Here is a 16,021-nt window from a genome sequence, read left to right as displayed (position 1 = left end):
ACATTAAGTATCGTAGATTAAAACAGACAGATCCCACAGATCCTATGTATTAATCATAACCTCTCTAATTCGCTTTGTCGGTTGTGGTTGTTTTTAAGGATATGTGCTCTAAAATGTGCTATTCTGTAAAAAATTGCAAACTTATTTAAAACTAAACGTTTCTGATTAACTAAAAATAAAGTTCGTTAGGTAAAGTGAGGTGTACTTGTTCACATTTGTTATAGTTCATATTTCTTCTTGTCCAAGTTTTACATAAAATATAGTTCTGTTTTTGTTGCTTATGCTAATGACTGGTGTATTTTCATAATTAACATATTCTTGATGGTAGGTCAGAGTGTCATGATTAAATATAATCATGGATCTTGCGTCTACACAAGCAATGGTACTGGATGTTCTACAACGAGCATCAAGTCAAAATTCAGAAATTCTGAAGCCAGCAGAGGCAAAACTAAGTGAATGGGAAATACAACCTGGCTTTTATTCAGTCCTACTGGTATACCTTAAATTATTTGCTAAATCTTAAACTTGATCAATATTTATTTGCAGCAAATAGTTACCAACCATTCTGTGGATGTTAATGTTAGGCTTGTAGCAGTGTTATACCTGAAGAGTGGTGTTGACAAATACTGGCGTAAAAATGCTCCAAAGTAAGTGTCAGTAGTCTTTATGAAATATTATGTAATTGAGCACCTTTTTTCAGTGAAATTTCTGAGGAGGAAAAAAGATCATTGAGACAGGGCTTAGTAACTACCTTTGCAGAACCAGTGAATCAAATTGCCATACAGTTGGGGGTTTTGATTTCAAAAATTGCCAGGTTTGATTGTCCAAGGGAATGGCCAGAGTTGATACCTACACTTATACAAGCTATAGAAAATAATGATCCTTTAATACAGCACCGTGCTTTACTAATATTGTATCATGTAGTTAAAGCCCTTTCTTCCAAGCGTTTAGCAGGTGACAAATTAAAAGTATAATTATGGTTTTGTTCACTGTTTGAATGTGAGTTTCTCTTTGCAGGAGACCGTAGACTTTTTCAGGAACTTAGTGCAAGCATTTTTGCATTTATTTTGAATTTATGGAATACTTTTACAGAAGCATTTGTCACTAGCATTAATCATGACGCAGCAACCGAAATTGTAACAGAAAACTTAGAAAAGGCTCTGCTTAATCTTAGAATATTAAGAAAACTAACAGTATTTGGTTTTCACAAGTTGCATGAAAAACAGGATTGTCTTTGCTTTTTGAAGATGATTTTTGAAAGAGCTAAAACTGCATTAGAGTGTAGTAAGTTTAAAAATTAATTATAGAGCCAAGATTCACTACAGACATCAATTAACAACTTAATTACAGGGAAGCAATTAAGGGGGAAAGGTATATATGTGCTTGAACTATGTGAAAAATTCATAATCCATCTAACTAAAGTCCTTCTGAGCGTATTGGACATGCATCCCATATCTTTTGTTAGTTTTATTCGTCCCACATTAGAGTTTACAGTTTTTTATCTGTTTACTACTGAAGGAACTCAGTACACGTATGAACGATTTATCATTCAGTGTCTAAACTTGATAAAAGGTATTCTCTTATGTTCTGAATACAAATTAGCAAAAATACCGGAATTAACGAAAGATATTGCCCAAGAGGCGAACCAAATAAAAGTTTCTTTCTTTCAACCTGAAATTCTTACCGATATTTGTCGCAAAATTGTTTCGCATTACATGCTTTTAAAAAGGGATGATTTGGAGTTGTGGGACGCTGATCCCGAAACCTTTGCCAATGATGAAGTAGGAGAAAGCTGGAAATACAGTTTAAGGGTAAATATTAATTCTTGAATCATTTTTTGAAGTCTAAACAATTTTTTTGATAGCCTTGTGTTGAGACGGTTTTCGTGACCTTATTTCATGAATACCGGGACACTTTGGCCCCCGTGATGGTGGAGATGATAAAGGAGACAGCAACTGTAGTGGATGTTCACGATCTTTCGGGAATTTTAAAAAAAGACGCTGTTTATAATGCAGTCGGATTGGGAGCTTATGATCTTTATGATGAGGTAATATTCGTTGTGCATCCATTGCAAGTAGATTTGCTTTTTACGATCCATAAAAGTGATCAATTTATAGATCGATTTTGACCAATGGTTCACGAACACCTTAGTCCAAGAGTTGAAAGTAAAAGACCCTAATTATCGCATAATTCGACGAAGAGTGTCACGCTTAATTGGCAATTGGACTGGGATTAAGCTCTCTACAGATTTGCGACCACTTCTTTACGAGTGTATTATAAACCTCTTGGGCTCCGATGAGGACATGGCAGTCAGATTGACCACCTCAACTACCCTCAGGCATGCCGTAGACGACTTTGAATTCAACGCTGAGCAGTTTAGACCCTATTTAGACACTACGTTCAATCTTCTATTTAGTCTCTTGAAAGAAACCACAGAATGCGAGACTAAAGTAATGATTATTAATTTTTTTTTGGGATTATGTAGTAATTGTAAATTTTAAATTTATTAGATGCACGTTTTGAACGTGATGACCCTTGTGGTAGAAAGGGTGGGTCAGACAATTCAACCTCACACTGAAGCTCTCATACATTATCTGCCTCTGCTCTGGAAGGAATCGGAGGAGCATAACATGCTCAGATGCGCCATTGTGTCCACTCTTGTGCAACTAGTCAAAGCCCTGGGACCCGCCAGTGCCGAACTCAACCCCTTCTTGTTACCAATCATTCAACTGGGCACCGACACAAAACAAGGTAAAAACCGTCGTTTTTCTCATCATAAAATAATTTTATTACCAAATTAAGATATAAAATTTTTGTATTTTTTTTAAAGGCGCTATAGTCTACTTGCTTGAAGATTGTTTGGAACTGTGGCTGACTGTTTTGGAAAACACCAGTAACATGACCAATCAGCTGATGCAGCTGTTTGATAACATGCCTAATTTGTTAGGCAAGTACAAACTTTTATTGATTTGGATTAAACGTTCTGTAAATAATTGTGTCTTTTATCGTAGATTATTCAACTGAGACGCTGCACTGTTGCTTGGTTATTATTTTGGCACATATGCTGATAGCTCCCGAGCTTGTTATGAAGACTCAGGGACTGCAGTTGATGACTGCTTGCGACTCTTTAATGGCGGACATGCGTTCGGAGGGTATTTTAATGCTTACGCGTGTCGTCGAGAACTTTATACGTGCGTCACCCAATCTTGGCTGCGAAACCGTGAAGGTCATCCTGCCTAGGATCTTCCAGTAAGTTTCTTTCTCTATCCTAACAAAGCTTTAGTTTGCTTAATTCGGTTGTTTTGCTTTTCAGGTCAATTTACCAAACTGATACCATGCCAATGTTACTTTCCATGTATTTGTCCATTGTGGCTAGGGTTCTTCTTTCATCCCATGGGATATTTACCGAAATTATAAGCTTGGTGGCGAGAAAAGAGAATAACAACGAACATAACGTCCTTGCCTCTATTTTGGACGTCTGGATTTCCAAGATGAGTAACGTAACAAACATCGAACGAAGAAAACTTGTTGGTAGGTTTTCATGAAAATTTAGACTAGTATCTTTTCCCTAATTACTCTATTCTGTCTCTCTTTTCTAAAGGTCTAGCTCTTGTGAATTTATTGACAACTCAAAGTCGACCCGTTATGGAACGTTTTAAGGGTATAATAGAGAGAATATTGGAAGTTCTTCATGACGTAAGTAAAACGGATGAGAATGGTGCAACGGTGGATTCGTTGGTGCTGACGGAAGGACAGAGCCCTAGCCATTTCCAGCCGGAATCTGAAAATTATGAGACTGACCACGACCAGAGGAAGAAGCAGTTGATCTTATTGGATCCAGTCCACAACATCGTATTGAAGGATTACTTCCAGTCACAGGTAGGATTTTATTTTTTGTATTTAGGAAAAAAATTGCTAAGACACAGACGTGGCATTTTAGCTCTTGGAGCTGCAAAGGCAAATAGGTCCGGTCAATTTTGAACAGATGTTGCAAATGGTTGATCCAGACGTTTTGTTGCAGATTAAAAAATACTACTTTAAATTGTGAACGTAATAATCAGTTCATTTCACCTTCCACCCCCCTTCCCTGCGTCACACGTCACTGTTTTTTATTGTGCCTGATTAAGTTTCTAATCTTATACATATTATACATATATTTATGTAAATAAAGCCTTTAATTTTCCATTTTACAGCGATTTCCTTCAAGTTTCTAAAAACAAATACCCGCCTGTAATCGGTCCGAGACCCAATCAATATTTTTTCCTTGTTACTCTTTCTAATATATAAAACTCCCAATGAAAGTAATAAAAATACTCTATTAAATAACGTTAAAACTAACTACATTGAAAACTACGTCAATTATCATCGTTGTATAAATTACTTACATTCTAATTAATAAATACTTTTATGAATTGTTACAAATAATCTTCGTCTGTCATTTCTCCCGATCCTGGATCATAATCAAGATCATCGATTAGGTCGTTCAAGTGCTGTAATGTGGATTCTGTTATTTGAGTGTCCTGAAATTCTCCAATTTCTTCGCGACTTTTCTTTCGTACAATTTGTGGCGGAAAATTTTCTTCCGTCCAATGGTGTTGAACGGGTGGCACGGTTGCTGCTTTCTCATGTCTGAAATGGTGTCGTTTCCTGTGCTTCAGTTTGCATTCTTTCAGTGCAGCGTCGTAATCAAATTTGGGTGGTCTTAAAAGTGTTGCAAATGTACTAATCATCATCTAATTATTAATTAAGTAATATTTACTTTTCTCCGTTGATGTAAACCTTGTTTTGTAAGTGGACTAAATCATGTCTCAGCTCTGCTAGAAGAAGTAGAACAAAATCTATGTTTCCTCGTTCTCCTTTAGGCCCTCTAGGACCACGATCTCCTTGTTCCCCTTTGGGTCCTCTTGCTCCAGGTGGTCCAGGTTCACCCTAAATATAACTCTGTCTATTAAAGCTTTCTGTAAATTAATCTAATGCTTACTTGCATCCCCCTTTTGCATCTGCAAAAGGCTGAATCGTCCCCCGATAGTGGGACGAAAGCATCTAATTCCGAGTAACCAAATCCTTGTTGATTTTGCATTAGCGTCGAAGATGAGGCTCCTTCAGGGCCTGAAATTACGTTAAAATAACAAGTATTGGTCGTGTCAAAAAAGTGATCTATTTAATTTACCAGGAAATCCCCGAGGTCCTTGTGGTCCAGGGGGTCCTGGAGGACCGGTTGGACCCGGTGGACCTGAGGCAAAACTGGACATTTTTACCGCTGTACTTAATCCTGACACCTGAAATTATTTTTCTATCAGAACAAATATTTTTTTTAACATTGTTTACACACCTTTTCTTGTAAATTTCGGTATTTTTCATGTAATTGGCTAACGGTGTCACAACTTGCATAGCATCTGTCCCTATGAGCAGCCATTTCCATTTCTACACCGTTTGACTGAGGATTTACGGTGCACGTTTTGTTGTCCTCCCTTAAGACATATCCTTCCCTGCAGGCGCACCTGTAGCCCCCTTTTTCATTAATACAGTCTTGTTCGCAGTCGTTAGAATTGCCATCTTGACATTCGTTAATGTCTAAAATGTGTTTTTCTAATAAATATATGTATTATGAGGTTTTTTCTGATGCTTACCAATACATGTTGGTTTGATTCCTTTTTTTTGATTTTCTGGGCTGAATTTATAGCCTTCATAACAGGTGCAAATGACTCTTTGAAAAAATACAGTACAACGTTGTTCACAAGGTTTTAGGGAACACGGGTCTTCGTTTTTATAAATACAACTTAAAGGTTCAATATTCAGATCAGTAAATAATTGATAAATGTAATTTTCGTTTACATACCTCCCTGCAACAAATATGTAGTCTTTACAGCAATGTTTTCTAGTACAATCCACCCATTTTCCTTTTACTTCACATTTATATCTTGTTGTTATAACATTGTTAGATGGACATGTTAGGGTATCAGGACTAAAAGACAAAGTCATAAAACTTTTCTGGTAATTTTTACACGAAAATAATACTTACCCCAAATTGTAAGAAACTTCGTTTAAAGAGTCTAAATAGTAGCCGTCATCTTCTACTGTTGTAATTTTTTTGGAGACACAATTAATTACCACAAAAACAAGAAGTAACACTTCCTTCCATAAATTCTGTACCATAATTATTATATTTTGTATTACTTCTTTTCAAACTGCTATGCTTAAAACATTTAGTTCAGTCATTTTTTCTGATGTTTTTCCTATATTAAAGATCCCAAAAGTACAATTATTACAATACTTTTAATGGACATTGTAATATGTAACAAGTTTCACTTTCGAAACAACGCATTTTAATTAATTCGTTAAAAGCAAAAATAATTGATTACAAAAAAGGAAAGACGCTCTTTTACATTTAAGTACATTACAACGTATCTATTTCATTAAATAACACTTAGTAGTTAAGTTGTTGCTTGAGTTAAGTTGTTTTAATTTGAGTCATGTTCCACATGTTTTAATTAGTCCAATGAAAAAGGCATAGGAAGTGTATCTTCTGTTACAGACATGACTGCAAGGCCATACGAAACGTTTAAAGGCACAAATACACACACACACACACACATATATATATAAGACAATCATTGGTAATTGTGCCAAGAAATCCTAATTAATTGATCCGAGCGACGCAATAAATTTAAATAAGTAACGCAATCTTGTTTGAAGTGCATAAGATGACTCATTTAAAAGAATTTTTCCCTTGTACCGATTTAAAGATAAATTCTACGTGTCTTAATTATAAATAATTTGAGATAGGTAGAGGGAAACCTTGGAGCTTTGAAGAAACTTATAATAAGCGAAATGCCAATAGGAAAGTTTTGCGTTAACTTTTTCAATTAATTGTATAACTACGGAAAAATTTTATTTATTGACGTAAATTGAAGTTATTAGTTAACTAATAATTTTTTATAATTCACTACCAGTTTTAAGCATTTTGAATTCATAACGGATGCGGTCTGGATCCGTTTTATTATGGGCGTAAAAAAGCCAACAGATGTACAGAGACGTCAATGATCTCATAATAAACAAAGAGCCATTCAAAGAATCCAGCCTGTTAATATGACGTTACGTAACAAGTTTCATTGCTAACTTTAATAAAGAGGGAAAATTCCACCGGTACTGTAGTCTTCTTTTTTGTATTATGATAAATCTAATTAAAAGCCCTTTCTTTTCTCTGTTAAATATCTTTTGAGTGTCATATTCTCCATACATTTAAAATAATTGCTTTACTGTCGATTAAAAATATTATTTAATATTAGTTTGCATTTTACATTAAAACTGCAACGATTTCTTCTTCACAAATTTATTTTTTTAATAAAAAAAATTACATATTCAATATGTTACTTGATCGAATTGATATTTCATTTAAAAATCGTTTCTATTGAGCTATGGCAGCGTTGGCAGCTATACTCGGATTGTTAACAACTTCCCCTAAACTTTCTAATAATTCTTTTCTGTAATCGTCGAAATCGCCATCTAATTCGTTAATAGTTTGATCTTCGATTATAAATAACGTACAATTTGTTTCCCTAATAAGTCGTTCGTCGTGAGACACAATAATTACGCCCCCTTTATATTCGTTTATGGCGTCCGCTAAGGCATCGATCGATTCAATATCTAAATTGTTTGTGGGTTCGTCCTGAAAATTAGATATCAAATTAAACAGATGTCGTAATAGGGGATAAAGGGGTTCTTTACCAATATAAGAACATCAGGGGCGTTCAAGCAAAGTTCTGCCATAGCAACTCGAGCTTTTTGACCCCCAGAGAGATCTTTCATTTTTATAGTATGAGCGTGACTTGCAAGTCCGAAAGTACCCAATTGCTTTCTCGCTTTTTCATAGGGTAAATCGAATAATCTCATTAAATATTCCGAGGGCGTTTCTTCTGCTGTTAAATGTTCCCCTGAATGCTGGTCAAATCGCCCCACCCTCTGAAACATTTACAGGTGTAAAAGAAATTTTAAATATCTTTATTGTAGTACTTACCAAACGATGGTTTTTCCTCACTTCTCCCTGTGGAGGCGTAATATCCCCTACTAGAATTTTCAAAAATGTCGATTTTCCCACCCCATTGGGCCCCACTATTGCTACGCGACTGTTCAAGTCTATGCCAAAATCTGTATTTACAAAAAGTGGTTTTTGACCTGGATATGCAAACGTTACATCTGAAGAAAGTAGTAATTAATTAATTGATTAATTCACATATTTGTACAGAGCATACGTACTGTGCATTCCTAAAATAGGGGGCTGCAGTGGAGGAGGGTCAGGGAACGAGAATTTTACAATATAATCTTTAGGTTTTTGCAGTAATTCAGTTGCATTAGTTTCTTCTTCTTGCTTTTGCATCTTGGTTCTGTTCTTTTCTTGCTTTCTTGTCAATGCTTCTTTTTGCTTTTTCTCCTATATAAATTAAGTATCATTTCAGTGTTTCAATAATATTAATTAAATCGCTATTCCTTACAGCCTGCTTCTTAGAAGATCCGTGAGCCTTTAGCTCTTTTATTCTTTTCTCCTGCTTCTCATATTCCTTAATCATTTCCTTTCGTTTTTGAACAAACATTTTCTTAAACATCGAGTAATTTCCCTTATAATAATAAAGTTTCTGATTGTCCAAATGAATTATTTCATTACAAACGTTATCTAAAAACGACTGGTCGTGAGACACTATAAGCAACGTTTTCTTCCAATTTTGTAAATAACTAAAAAGGAAATTATATTACTTAAAAGAAATTTTTATAAGATCGTTAATATGGATCATTACTTGTCAAGCCAAATTACAGCATTTAAGTCTAAATGATTCGTAGGCTCGTCAAGAAGTAACAGAGTTGGTTCAATAAATAAAGCCCTTGCTAAAGACACCCTCATTCTCCAACCACCTGAGAAATTTTTGGTAGGTCTGTCCTTCAATTTAGTCAAAAAATAAATAAAATTGGTTAATTTTTCATTACAAAAAATATTCTAGACGTTTTACCTGCATTTCTTTCGTGAATCCTAAACCAGCCAAGATCCTTCTTGCTCTTGGTTCTGCAGAATCAGCCCCAATCGCCTTCAGTTCCGCGTAAACTTCGTTAAGCTTTGTTTGTGCTTCCATTGTGCCCCCTTGGAAAGCTTCTTCCAGTTTTTTACATTCTGCAAGAAGTTCTGTACGTTTTACGTCCGCTTTTAAAACAGATTCGACAGCTGTAAAATCGTCAGCAACTACTTCTTGTTCACAGTAAAGAATGTCGATGTTTGGTGGAATTGCAAAGGCTCTTTGAGCTATGTGACGTAACAAGGTTGTTTTACCATGACTTAAATTTTAAAAACTGATTGCTGTAGCTTGTAGTGAAAATTGATAATGAAAGGCATGTATATCTTACCCATTTGGTCCCACAAGACCATAGTGTCTACCATTGGCTATAATAAGACTTGCATTAACAAATAAGTCATTGCCCTTTGCTGATATACTGAAATTTTCAATTTTTATGTCAACTGCATTTTCTAAAGCTGCCATTTGTCCTGCAGATTTTTGAGCTTGCGAAACAGTAAAGTTGGAGTCCAATTCAGAATGTCCCTGTCCCCCTTTCTTCAACATTGTTTCCATTTGCTTTTCATATTCTTGCTGCTTCTTTAATTTCTTCTTTTCCTTGTGAGTCAATTTCTTTTCAGATGTTGAATCCAAGTTTAAAGATGCAATATTTTCATTTAGTGAATTTTCTTCCTCATTTTCTTCTTTAAAGTTTTTGCCATTTTCTTCTTGATTTATTTCCTCTTTGACTTCCTTTTTCTTATCCTTTTTCTTTGACTTTGAGTGTTTCTGTTCAATCTCGAGCTCTTGTGTCTTCTCTACAATTTCCACTGGTTCAGGAGATTTACTGCTATCTTTTTCATCATTATTTTCCTGATTACTTTCTTTAAGTTCTTCTTTATTCTTATTTTGGACAGCTTTGATTTCTTCATTATATTCTTCTTTCAAAAGGACTTCATTTTCATTTTCACTAATTGGTTTATTCTCTTCTATGTCAACTTTATCAATTTCCAAGTTGTCTTCATCATTTTCAGACTCAGAAAAGTCCTTTTTCTTGTCTTTTTTCTTTTTACTCTTCTTTGCTGCAGGTTTAACTTCTTCTTCAATATCTTCATTCAAATCTAATTCTTTTTCATCTTCAGAGTCAGAAAAGACCTTTTTTTTATCTTTCTTCTTTTTACTCTTTTTACCTATAGGTTTAATCTCTTCCACCTTTTCTTTTGCTAGGTCTACATCTTCTCCTTCATTTTCAGAATCAGAGAACCCCTTTTTCTTATCCTTTTTCTTTTTAGCTTTTTTAACAATTAGTTTTGTGAATTCTTCATCAGGAACTTTGAGATCTAAATCTTTATCATCTTCATCATCAGAGAGGTCTTTTTTCTTGCCTTTTTTCTTTTTATCCTTTTTGGATACAGATTTTACTACTTCCTCCTCTGTTTTCTTCATGTCCTTATCACTTTCATTGTCTGACCGATCATCAGCTTTTTTGTTCTTCCCTTTAAATTGAAACATAGCTTAATAAGGTATTTGAATGATAAAAAAATTAACATATAACGCTTCCAGACTAATTAATTAGGCAAGTCCCAAATGTTATTTCACAGTTTTATATGCAATTCTTTTCATCAAAATTGGACCAATTTCATACCTTTCTTTTGATTTTTCTTTTTGGTATCATTCTCTTGAACCATTACTTGATTATTAACCGTTTTTTCATTATCCTCGTCACTCCAGTCCCCAGTTCCTTTGCCTTTTTTCTTACCAGCTGCTTTAGAAACTGAATTCTGTTTTTCGTTTTTTATACTCTTGCTTGCATCTTCGAAATCATCTTCAAAATCTTGCTTCTTTTTGTTTCCACGTTTTTTAGACATTTTTACAAATTATTGGGTAATTTCTGAACAAATTAAACTTTCGTAACTGATATTTTTAGTTGTTAACCTAACCAAAAAGCCTATGCAACGTGATGTCTACAGTAAACGTCAAAATTTCACATAGATAATAATATAGAGTATATTTTATCTATGCCTTGATTTTATTTGGTACGCAAAATTTAAAGATGGTATTATAATCATAGATTAGTTCATAGAGAACATTAAGTATCGTNCTGGAAGGAATCGGAGGAGCATAACATGCTCAGATGCGCCATTGTGTCCACTCTTGTGCAACTAGTCAAAGCCCTGGGACCCGCCAGTGCCGAACTCAACCCCTTCTTGTTACCAATCATTCAACTGGGCACCGACACAAAACAAGGTAAAAACCGTCGTTTTTCTCATCATAAAATAATTTTATTACCAAATTAAGATATAAAATTTTTGTATTTTTTTTAAAGGCGCTATAGTCTACTTGCTTGAAGATTGTTTGGAACTGTGGCTGACTGTTTTGGAAAACACCAGTAACATGACCAATCAGCTGATGCAGCTGTTTGATAACATGCCTAATTTGTTAGGCAAGTACAAACTTTTATTGATTTGGATTAAACGTTCTGTAAATAATTGTGTCTTTTATCGTAGATTATTCAACTGAGACGCTGCACTGTTGCTTGGTTATTATTTTGGCACATATGCTGATAGCTCCCGAGCTTGTTATGAAGACTCAGGGACTGCAGTTGATGACTGCTTGCGACTCTTTAATGGCGGACATGCGTTCGGAGGGTATTTTAATGCTTACGCGTGTCGTCGAGAACTTTATACGTGCGTCACCCAATCTTGGCTGCGAAACCGTGAAGGTCATCCTGCCTAGGATCTTCCAGTAAGTTTCTTTCTCTATCCTAACAAAGCTTTAGTTTGCTTAATTCGGTTGTTTTGCTTTTCAGGTCAATTTACCAAACTGATACCATGCCAATGTTACTTTCCATGTATTTGTCCATTGTGGCTAGGGTTCTTCTTTCATCCCATGGGATATTTACCGAAATTATAAGCTTGGTGGCGAGAAAAGAGAATAACAACGAACATAACGTCCTTGCCTCTATTTTGGACGTCTGGATTTCCAAGATGAGTAACGTAACAAACATCGAACGAAGAAAACTTGTTGGTAGGTTTTCATGAAAATTTAGACTAGTATCTTTTCCCTAATTACTCTATTCTGTCTCTCTTTTCTAAAGGTCTAGCTCTTGTGAATTTATTGACAACTCAAAGTCGACCCGTTATGGAACGTTTTAAGGGTATAATAGAGAGAATATTGGAAGTTCTTCATGACGTAAGTAAAACGGATGAGAATGGTGCAACGGTGGATTCGTTGGTGCTGACGGAAGGACAGAGCCCTAGCCATTTCCAGCCGGAATCTGAAAATTATGAGACTGACCACGACCAGAGGAAGAAGCAGTTGATCTTATTGGATCCAGTCCACAACATCGTATTGAAGGATTACTTCCAGTCACAGGTAGGATTTTATTTTTTGTATTTAGGAAAAAAATTGCTAAGACACAGACGTGGCATTTTAGCTCTTGGAGCTGCAAAGGCAAATAGGTCCGGTCAATTTTGAACAGATGTTGCAAATGGTTGATCCAGACGTTTTGTTGCAGATTAAAAAATACTACTTTAAATTGTGAACGTAATAATCAGTTCATTTCACCTTCCACCCCCCTTCCCTGCGTCACACGTCACTGTTTTTTATTGTGCCTGATTAAGTTTCTAATCTTATACATATTATACATATATTTATGTAAATAAAGCCTTTAATTTTCCATTTTACAGCGATTTCCTTCAAGTTTCTAAAAACAAATACCCGCCTGTAATCGGTCCGAGACCCAATCAATATTTTTTCCTTGTTACTCTTTCTAATATATAAAACTCCCAATGAAAGTAATAAAAATACTCTATTAAATAACGTTAAAACTAACTACATTGAAAACTACGTCAATTATCATCGTTGTATAAATTACTTACATTCTAATTAATAAATACTTTTATGAATTGTTACAAATAATCTTCGTCTGTCATTTCTCCCGATCCTGGATCATAATCAAGATCATCGATTAGGTCGTTCAAGTGCTGTAATGTGGATTCTGTTATTTGAGTGTCCTGAAATTCTCCAATTTCTTCGCGACTTTTCTTTCGTACAATTTGTGGCGGAAAATTTTCTTCCGTCCAATGGTGTTGAACGGGTGGCACGGTTGCTGCTTTCTCATGTCTGAAATGGTGTCGTTTCCTGTGCTTCAGTTTGCATTCTTTCAGTGCAGCGTCGTAATCAAATTTGGGTGGTCTTAAAAGTGTTGCAAATGTACTAATCATCATCTAATTATTAATTAAGTAATATTTACTTTTCTCCGTTGATGTAAACCTTGTTTTGTAAGTGGACTAAATCATGTCTCAGCTCTGCTAGAAGAAGTAGAACAAAATCTATGTTTCCTCGTTCTCCTTTAGGCCCTCTAGGACCACGATCTCCTTGTTCCCCTTTGGGTCCTCTTGCTCCAGGTGGTCCAGGTTCACCCTAAATATAACTCTGTCTATTAAAGCTTTCTGTAAATTAATCTAATGCTTACTTGCATCCCCCTTTTGCATCTGCAAAAGGCTGAATCGTCCCCCGATAGTGGGACGAAAGCATCTAATTCCGAGTAACCAAATCCTTGTTGATTTTGCATTAGCGTCGAAGATGAGGCTCCTTCAGGGCCTGAAATTACGTTAAAATAACAAGTATTGGTCGTGTCAAAAAAGTGATCTATTTAATTTACCAGGAAATCCCCGAGGTCCTTGTGGTCCAGGGGGTCCTGGAGGACCGGTTGGACCCGGTGGACCTGAGGCAAAACTGGACATTTTTACCGCTGTACTTAATCCTGACACCTGAAATTATTTTTCTATCAGAACAAATATTTTTTTTAACATTGTTTACACACCTTTTCTTGTAAATTTCGGTATTTTTCATGTAATTGGCTAACGGTGTCACAACTTGCATAGCATCTGTCCCTATGAGCAGCCATTTCCATTTCTACACCGTTTGACTGAGGATTTACGGTGCACGTTTTGTTGTCCTCCCTTAAGACATATCCTTCCCTGCAGGCGCACCTGTAGCCCCCTTTTTCATTAATACAGTCTTGTTCGCAGTCGTTAGAATTGCCATCTTGACATTCGTTAATGTCTAAAATGTGTTTTTCTAATAAATATATGTATTATGAGGTTTTTTCTGATGCTTACCAATACATGTTGGTTTGATTCCTTTTTTTTGATTTTCTGGGCTGAATTTATAGCCTTCATAACAGGTGCAAATGACTCTTTGAAAAAATACAGTACAACGTTGTTCACAAGGTTTTAGGGAACACGGGTCTTCATTTTTATAAATACAACTTAAAGGTTCAATATTCAGATCAGTAAATAATTGATAAATGTAATTTTCGTTTACATACCTCCCTGCAACAAATATGTAGTCTTTACAGCAATGTTTTCTAGTACAATCCACCCATTTTCCTTTTACTTCACATTTATATCTTGTTGTTATAACATTGTTAGATGGACATGTTAGGGTATCAGGACTAAAAGACAAAGTCATAAAACTTTTCTGGTAATTTTTACACGAAAATAATACTTACCCCAAATTGTAAGAAACTTCGTTTAAAGAGTCTAAATAGTAGCCGTCATCTTCTACTGTTGTAATTTTTTTGGAGACACAATTAATTACCACAAAAACAAGAAGTAACACTTCCTTCCATAAATTCTGTACCATAATTATTATATTTTGTATTACTTCTTTTCAAACTGCTATGCTTAAAACATTTAGTTCAGTCATTTTTTCTGATGTTTTTCCTATATTAAAGATCCCAAAAGTACAATTATTACAATACTTTTAATGGACATTGTAATATGTAACAAGTTTCACTTTCGAAACAACGCATTTTAATTAATTCGTTAAAAGCAAAAATAATTGATTACAAAAAAGGAAAGACGCTCTTTTACATTTAAGTACATTACAACGTATCTATTTCATTAAATAACACTTAGTAGTTAAGTTGTTGCTTGAGTTAAGTTGTTTTAATTTGAGTCATGTTCCACATGTTTTAATTAGTCCAATGAAAAAGGCATAGGAAGTGTATCTTCTGTTACAGACATGACTGCAAGGCCATACGAAACGTTTAAAGGCACAAATACACACACACACACACACATATATATATAAGACAATCATTGGTAATTGTGCCAAGAAATCCTAATTAATTGATCCGAGCGACGCAATAAATTTAAATAAGTAACGCAATCTTGTTTGAAGTGCATAAGATGACTCATTTAAAAGAATTTTTCCCTTGTACCGATTTAAAGATAAATTCTACGTGTCTTAATTATAAATAATTTGAGATAGGTAGAGGGAAACCTTGGAGCTTTGAAGAAACTTATAATAAGCGAAATGCCAATAGGAAAGTTTTGCGTTAACTTTTTCAATTAATTGTATAACTACGGAAAAATTTTATTTATTGACGTAAATTGAAGTTATTAGTTAACTAATAATTTTTTATAATTCACTACCAGTTTTAAGCATTTTGAATTCATAACGGATGCGGTCTGGATCCGTTTTATTATGGGCGTAAAAAAGCCAACAGATGTACAGAGACGTCAATGATCTCATAATAAACAAAGAGCCATTCAAAGAATCCAGCCTGTTAATATGACGTTACGTAACAAGTTTCATTGCTAACTTTAATAAAGAGGGAAAATTCCACCGGTACTGTAGTCTTCTTTTTTGTATTATGATAAATCTAATTAAAAGCCCTTTCTTTTCTCTGTTAAATATCTTTTGAGTGTCATATTCTCCATACATTTAAAATAATTGCTTTACTGTCGATTAAAAATATTATTTAATATTAGTTTGCATTTTACATTAAAACTGCAACGATTTCTTCTTCACAAATTTATTTTTTTAATAAAAAAAATTACATATTCAATATGTTACTTGATCGAATTGATATTTCATTTAAAAATCGTTTCTATTGAGCTATGGCAGCGTTGGCAGCTATACTCGGATTGTTAACAACTTCCCCTAAACTTTCTAATAATTCTTTTCTG

The 16,021-nt window shown here is 34.7% G+C and overlaps 5 protein-coding genes across 6 annotated transcripts in view; 2 read left to right on the top strand and 3 right to left on the bottom strand.

Moving 5' to 3' along the window:
- LOC108738536 (importin-11) overlaps window positions 1-12,724 on the top strand; it is a 25,221-nt gene extending 12,497 nt beyond the window's left edge. The window contains exons 10-15 of the mRNA XM_025978188.1: window positions 11,173-11,285; window positions 11,365-11,481; window positions 11,546-11,783; window positions 11,848-12,065; window positions 12,136-12,413; window positions 12,475-12,724. Of these exons, the coding sequence (XP_025833973.1) occupies window positions 11,173-11,285; window positions 11,365-11,481; window positions 11,546-11,783; window positions 11,848-12,065; window positions 12,136-12,413; window positions 12,475-12,582 (1,072 nt within the window). The 3' untranslated portion in view covers window positions 12,583-12,724. The remainder of the gene's footprint in view (window positions 1-11,172; window positions 11,286-11,364; window positions 11,482-11,545; window positions 11,784-11,847; window positions 12,066-12,135; window positions 12,414-12,474) is intronic.
- On the top strand, window positions 42-4,190 carry LOC112905558 (importin-11-like). Of its 2 annotated transcripts, none has more exons than XM_025978187.1 (14): window positions 42-189; window positions 329-493; window positions 547-647; window positions 701-954; window positions 1,018-1,284; window positions 1,351-1,811; window positions 1,865-2,047; window positions 2,118-2,450; window positions 2,511-2,751; window positions 2,831-2,947; window positions 3,012-3,249; window positions 3,314-3,531; window positions 3,602-3,879; window positions 4,022-4,190. In XM_025978187.1, the coding sequence occupies exons 2-14, from the start codon at window positions 356-358 to the stop codon at window positions 4,046-4,048; spliced, it is 2,856 nt and encodes a 951-aa protein (XP_025833972.1). In that variant the 5' UTR covers window positions 42-189; window positions 329-355; the 3' UTR covers window positions 4,049-4,190. The 2 variants fall into 2 exon arrangements, with proteins under 2 accessions (XP_025833972.1, XP_025833971.1); XM_025978186.1 differs by having other exon boundaries at window positions 43-189; window positions 3,941-4,190.
- Window positions 4,297-6,649, bottom strand: LOC112903959 (collagen and calcium-binding EGF domain-containing protein 1-like). Its single transcript, XM_025978189.1, has 8 exons — window positions 6,023-6,649; window positions 5,840-5,965; window positions 5,631-5,779; window positions 5,333-5,574; window positions 5,171-5,279; window positions 4,982-5,109; window positions 4,760-4,929; window positions 4,297-4,701 (listed from the first exon to the last, which is right to left on the bottom strand). The coding sequence occupies exons 1-8, from the start codon at window positions 6,154-6,156 to the stop codon at window positions 4,416-4,418; spliced, it is 1,344 nt and encodes a 447-aa protein (XP_025833974.1). The 5' UTR covers window positions 6,157-6,649; the 3' UTR covers window positions 4,297-4,415.
- LOC108738537 (ATP-binding cassette sub-family F member 1) lies at window positions 7,324-11,025 on the bottom strand. Its single transcript, XM_018471996.2, has 9 exons — window positions 10,684-11,025; window positions 9,391-10,534; window positions 9,003-9,321; window positions 8,793-8,932; window positions 8,493-8,730; window positions 8,257-8,431; window positions 8,018-8,196; window positions 7,729-7,962; window positions 7,324-7,669 (listed from the first exon to the last, which is right to left on the bottom strand). The coding sequence occupies exons 1-9, from the start codon at window positions 10,904-10,906 to the stop codon at window positions 7,409-7,411; spliced, it is 2,913 nt and encodes a 970-aa protein (XP_018327498.1). The 5' UTR covers window positions 10,907-11,025; the 3' UTR covers window positions 7,324-7,408.
- Window positions 12,725-12,830: 106 nt separating the features above from the next.
- Window positions 12,831-15,187, bottom strand: LOC108738544 (collagen and calcium-binding EGF domain-containing protein 1). The gene is made up of 8 exons (XM_018472008.2): window positions 14,557-15,187; window positions 14,374-14,499; window positions 14,165-14,313; window positions 13,867-14,108; window positions 13,705-13,813; window positions 13,516-13,643; window positions 13,294-13,463; window positions 12,831-13,235 (listed from the first exon to the last, which is right to left on the bottom strand). The coding sequence occupies exons 1-8, from the start codon at window positions 14,688-14,690 to the stop codon at window positions 12,950-12,952; spliced, it is 1,344 nt and encodes a 447-aa protein (XP_018327510.2). The 5' UTR covers window positions 14,691-15,187; the 3' UTR covers window positions 12,831-12,949.
- Window positions 15,188-16,021: the final 834 nt, after the last annotated feature.

Source organism: Agrilus planipennis, unplaced genomic scaffold (assembly GCF_000699045.2).
Source record: "Agrilus planipennis isolate EAB-ADULT unplaced genomic scaffold, Apla_2.0 scaffold154, whole genome shotgun sequence".
Lineage (NCBI taxonomy): Eukaryota > Metazoa > Arthropoda > Insecta > Coleoptera > Buprestidae > Agrilus > Agrilus planipennis.
The sequence above is the reverse complement of the archived record's forward strand: the minus strand, read 5'-3'. Positions and strand labels throughout refer to the sequence as shown.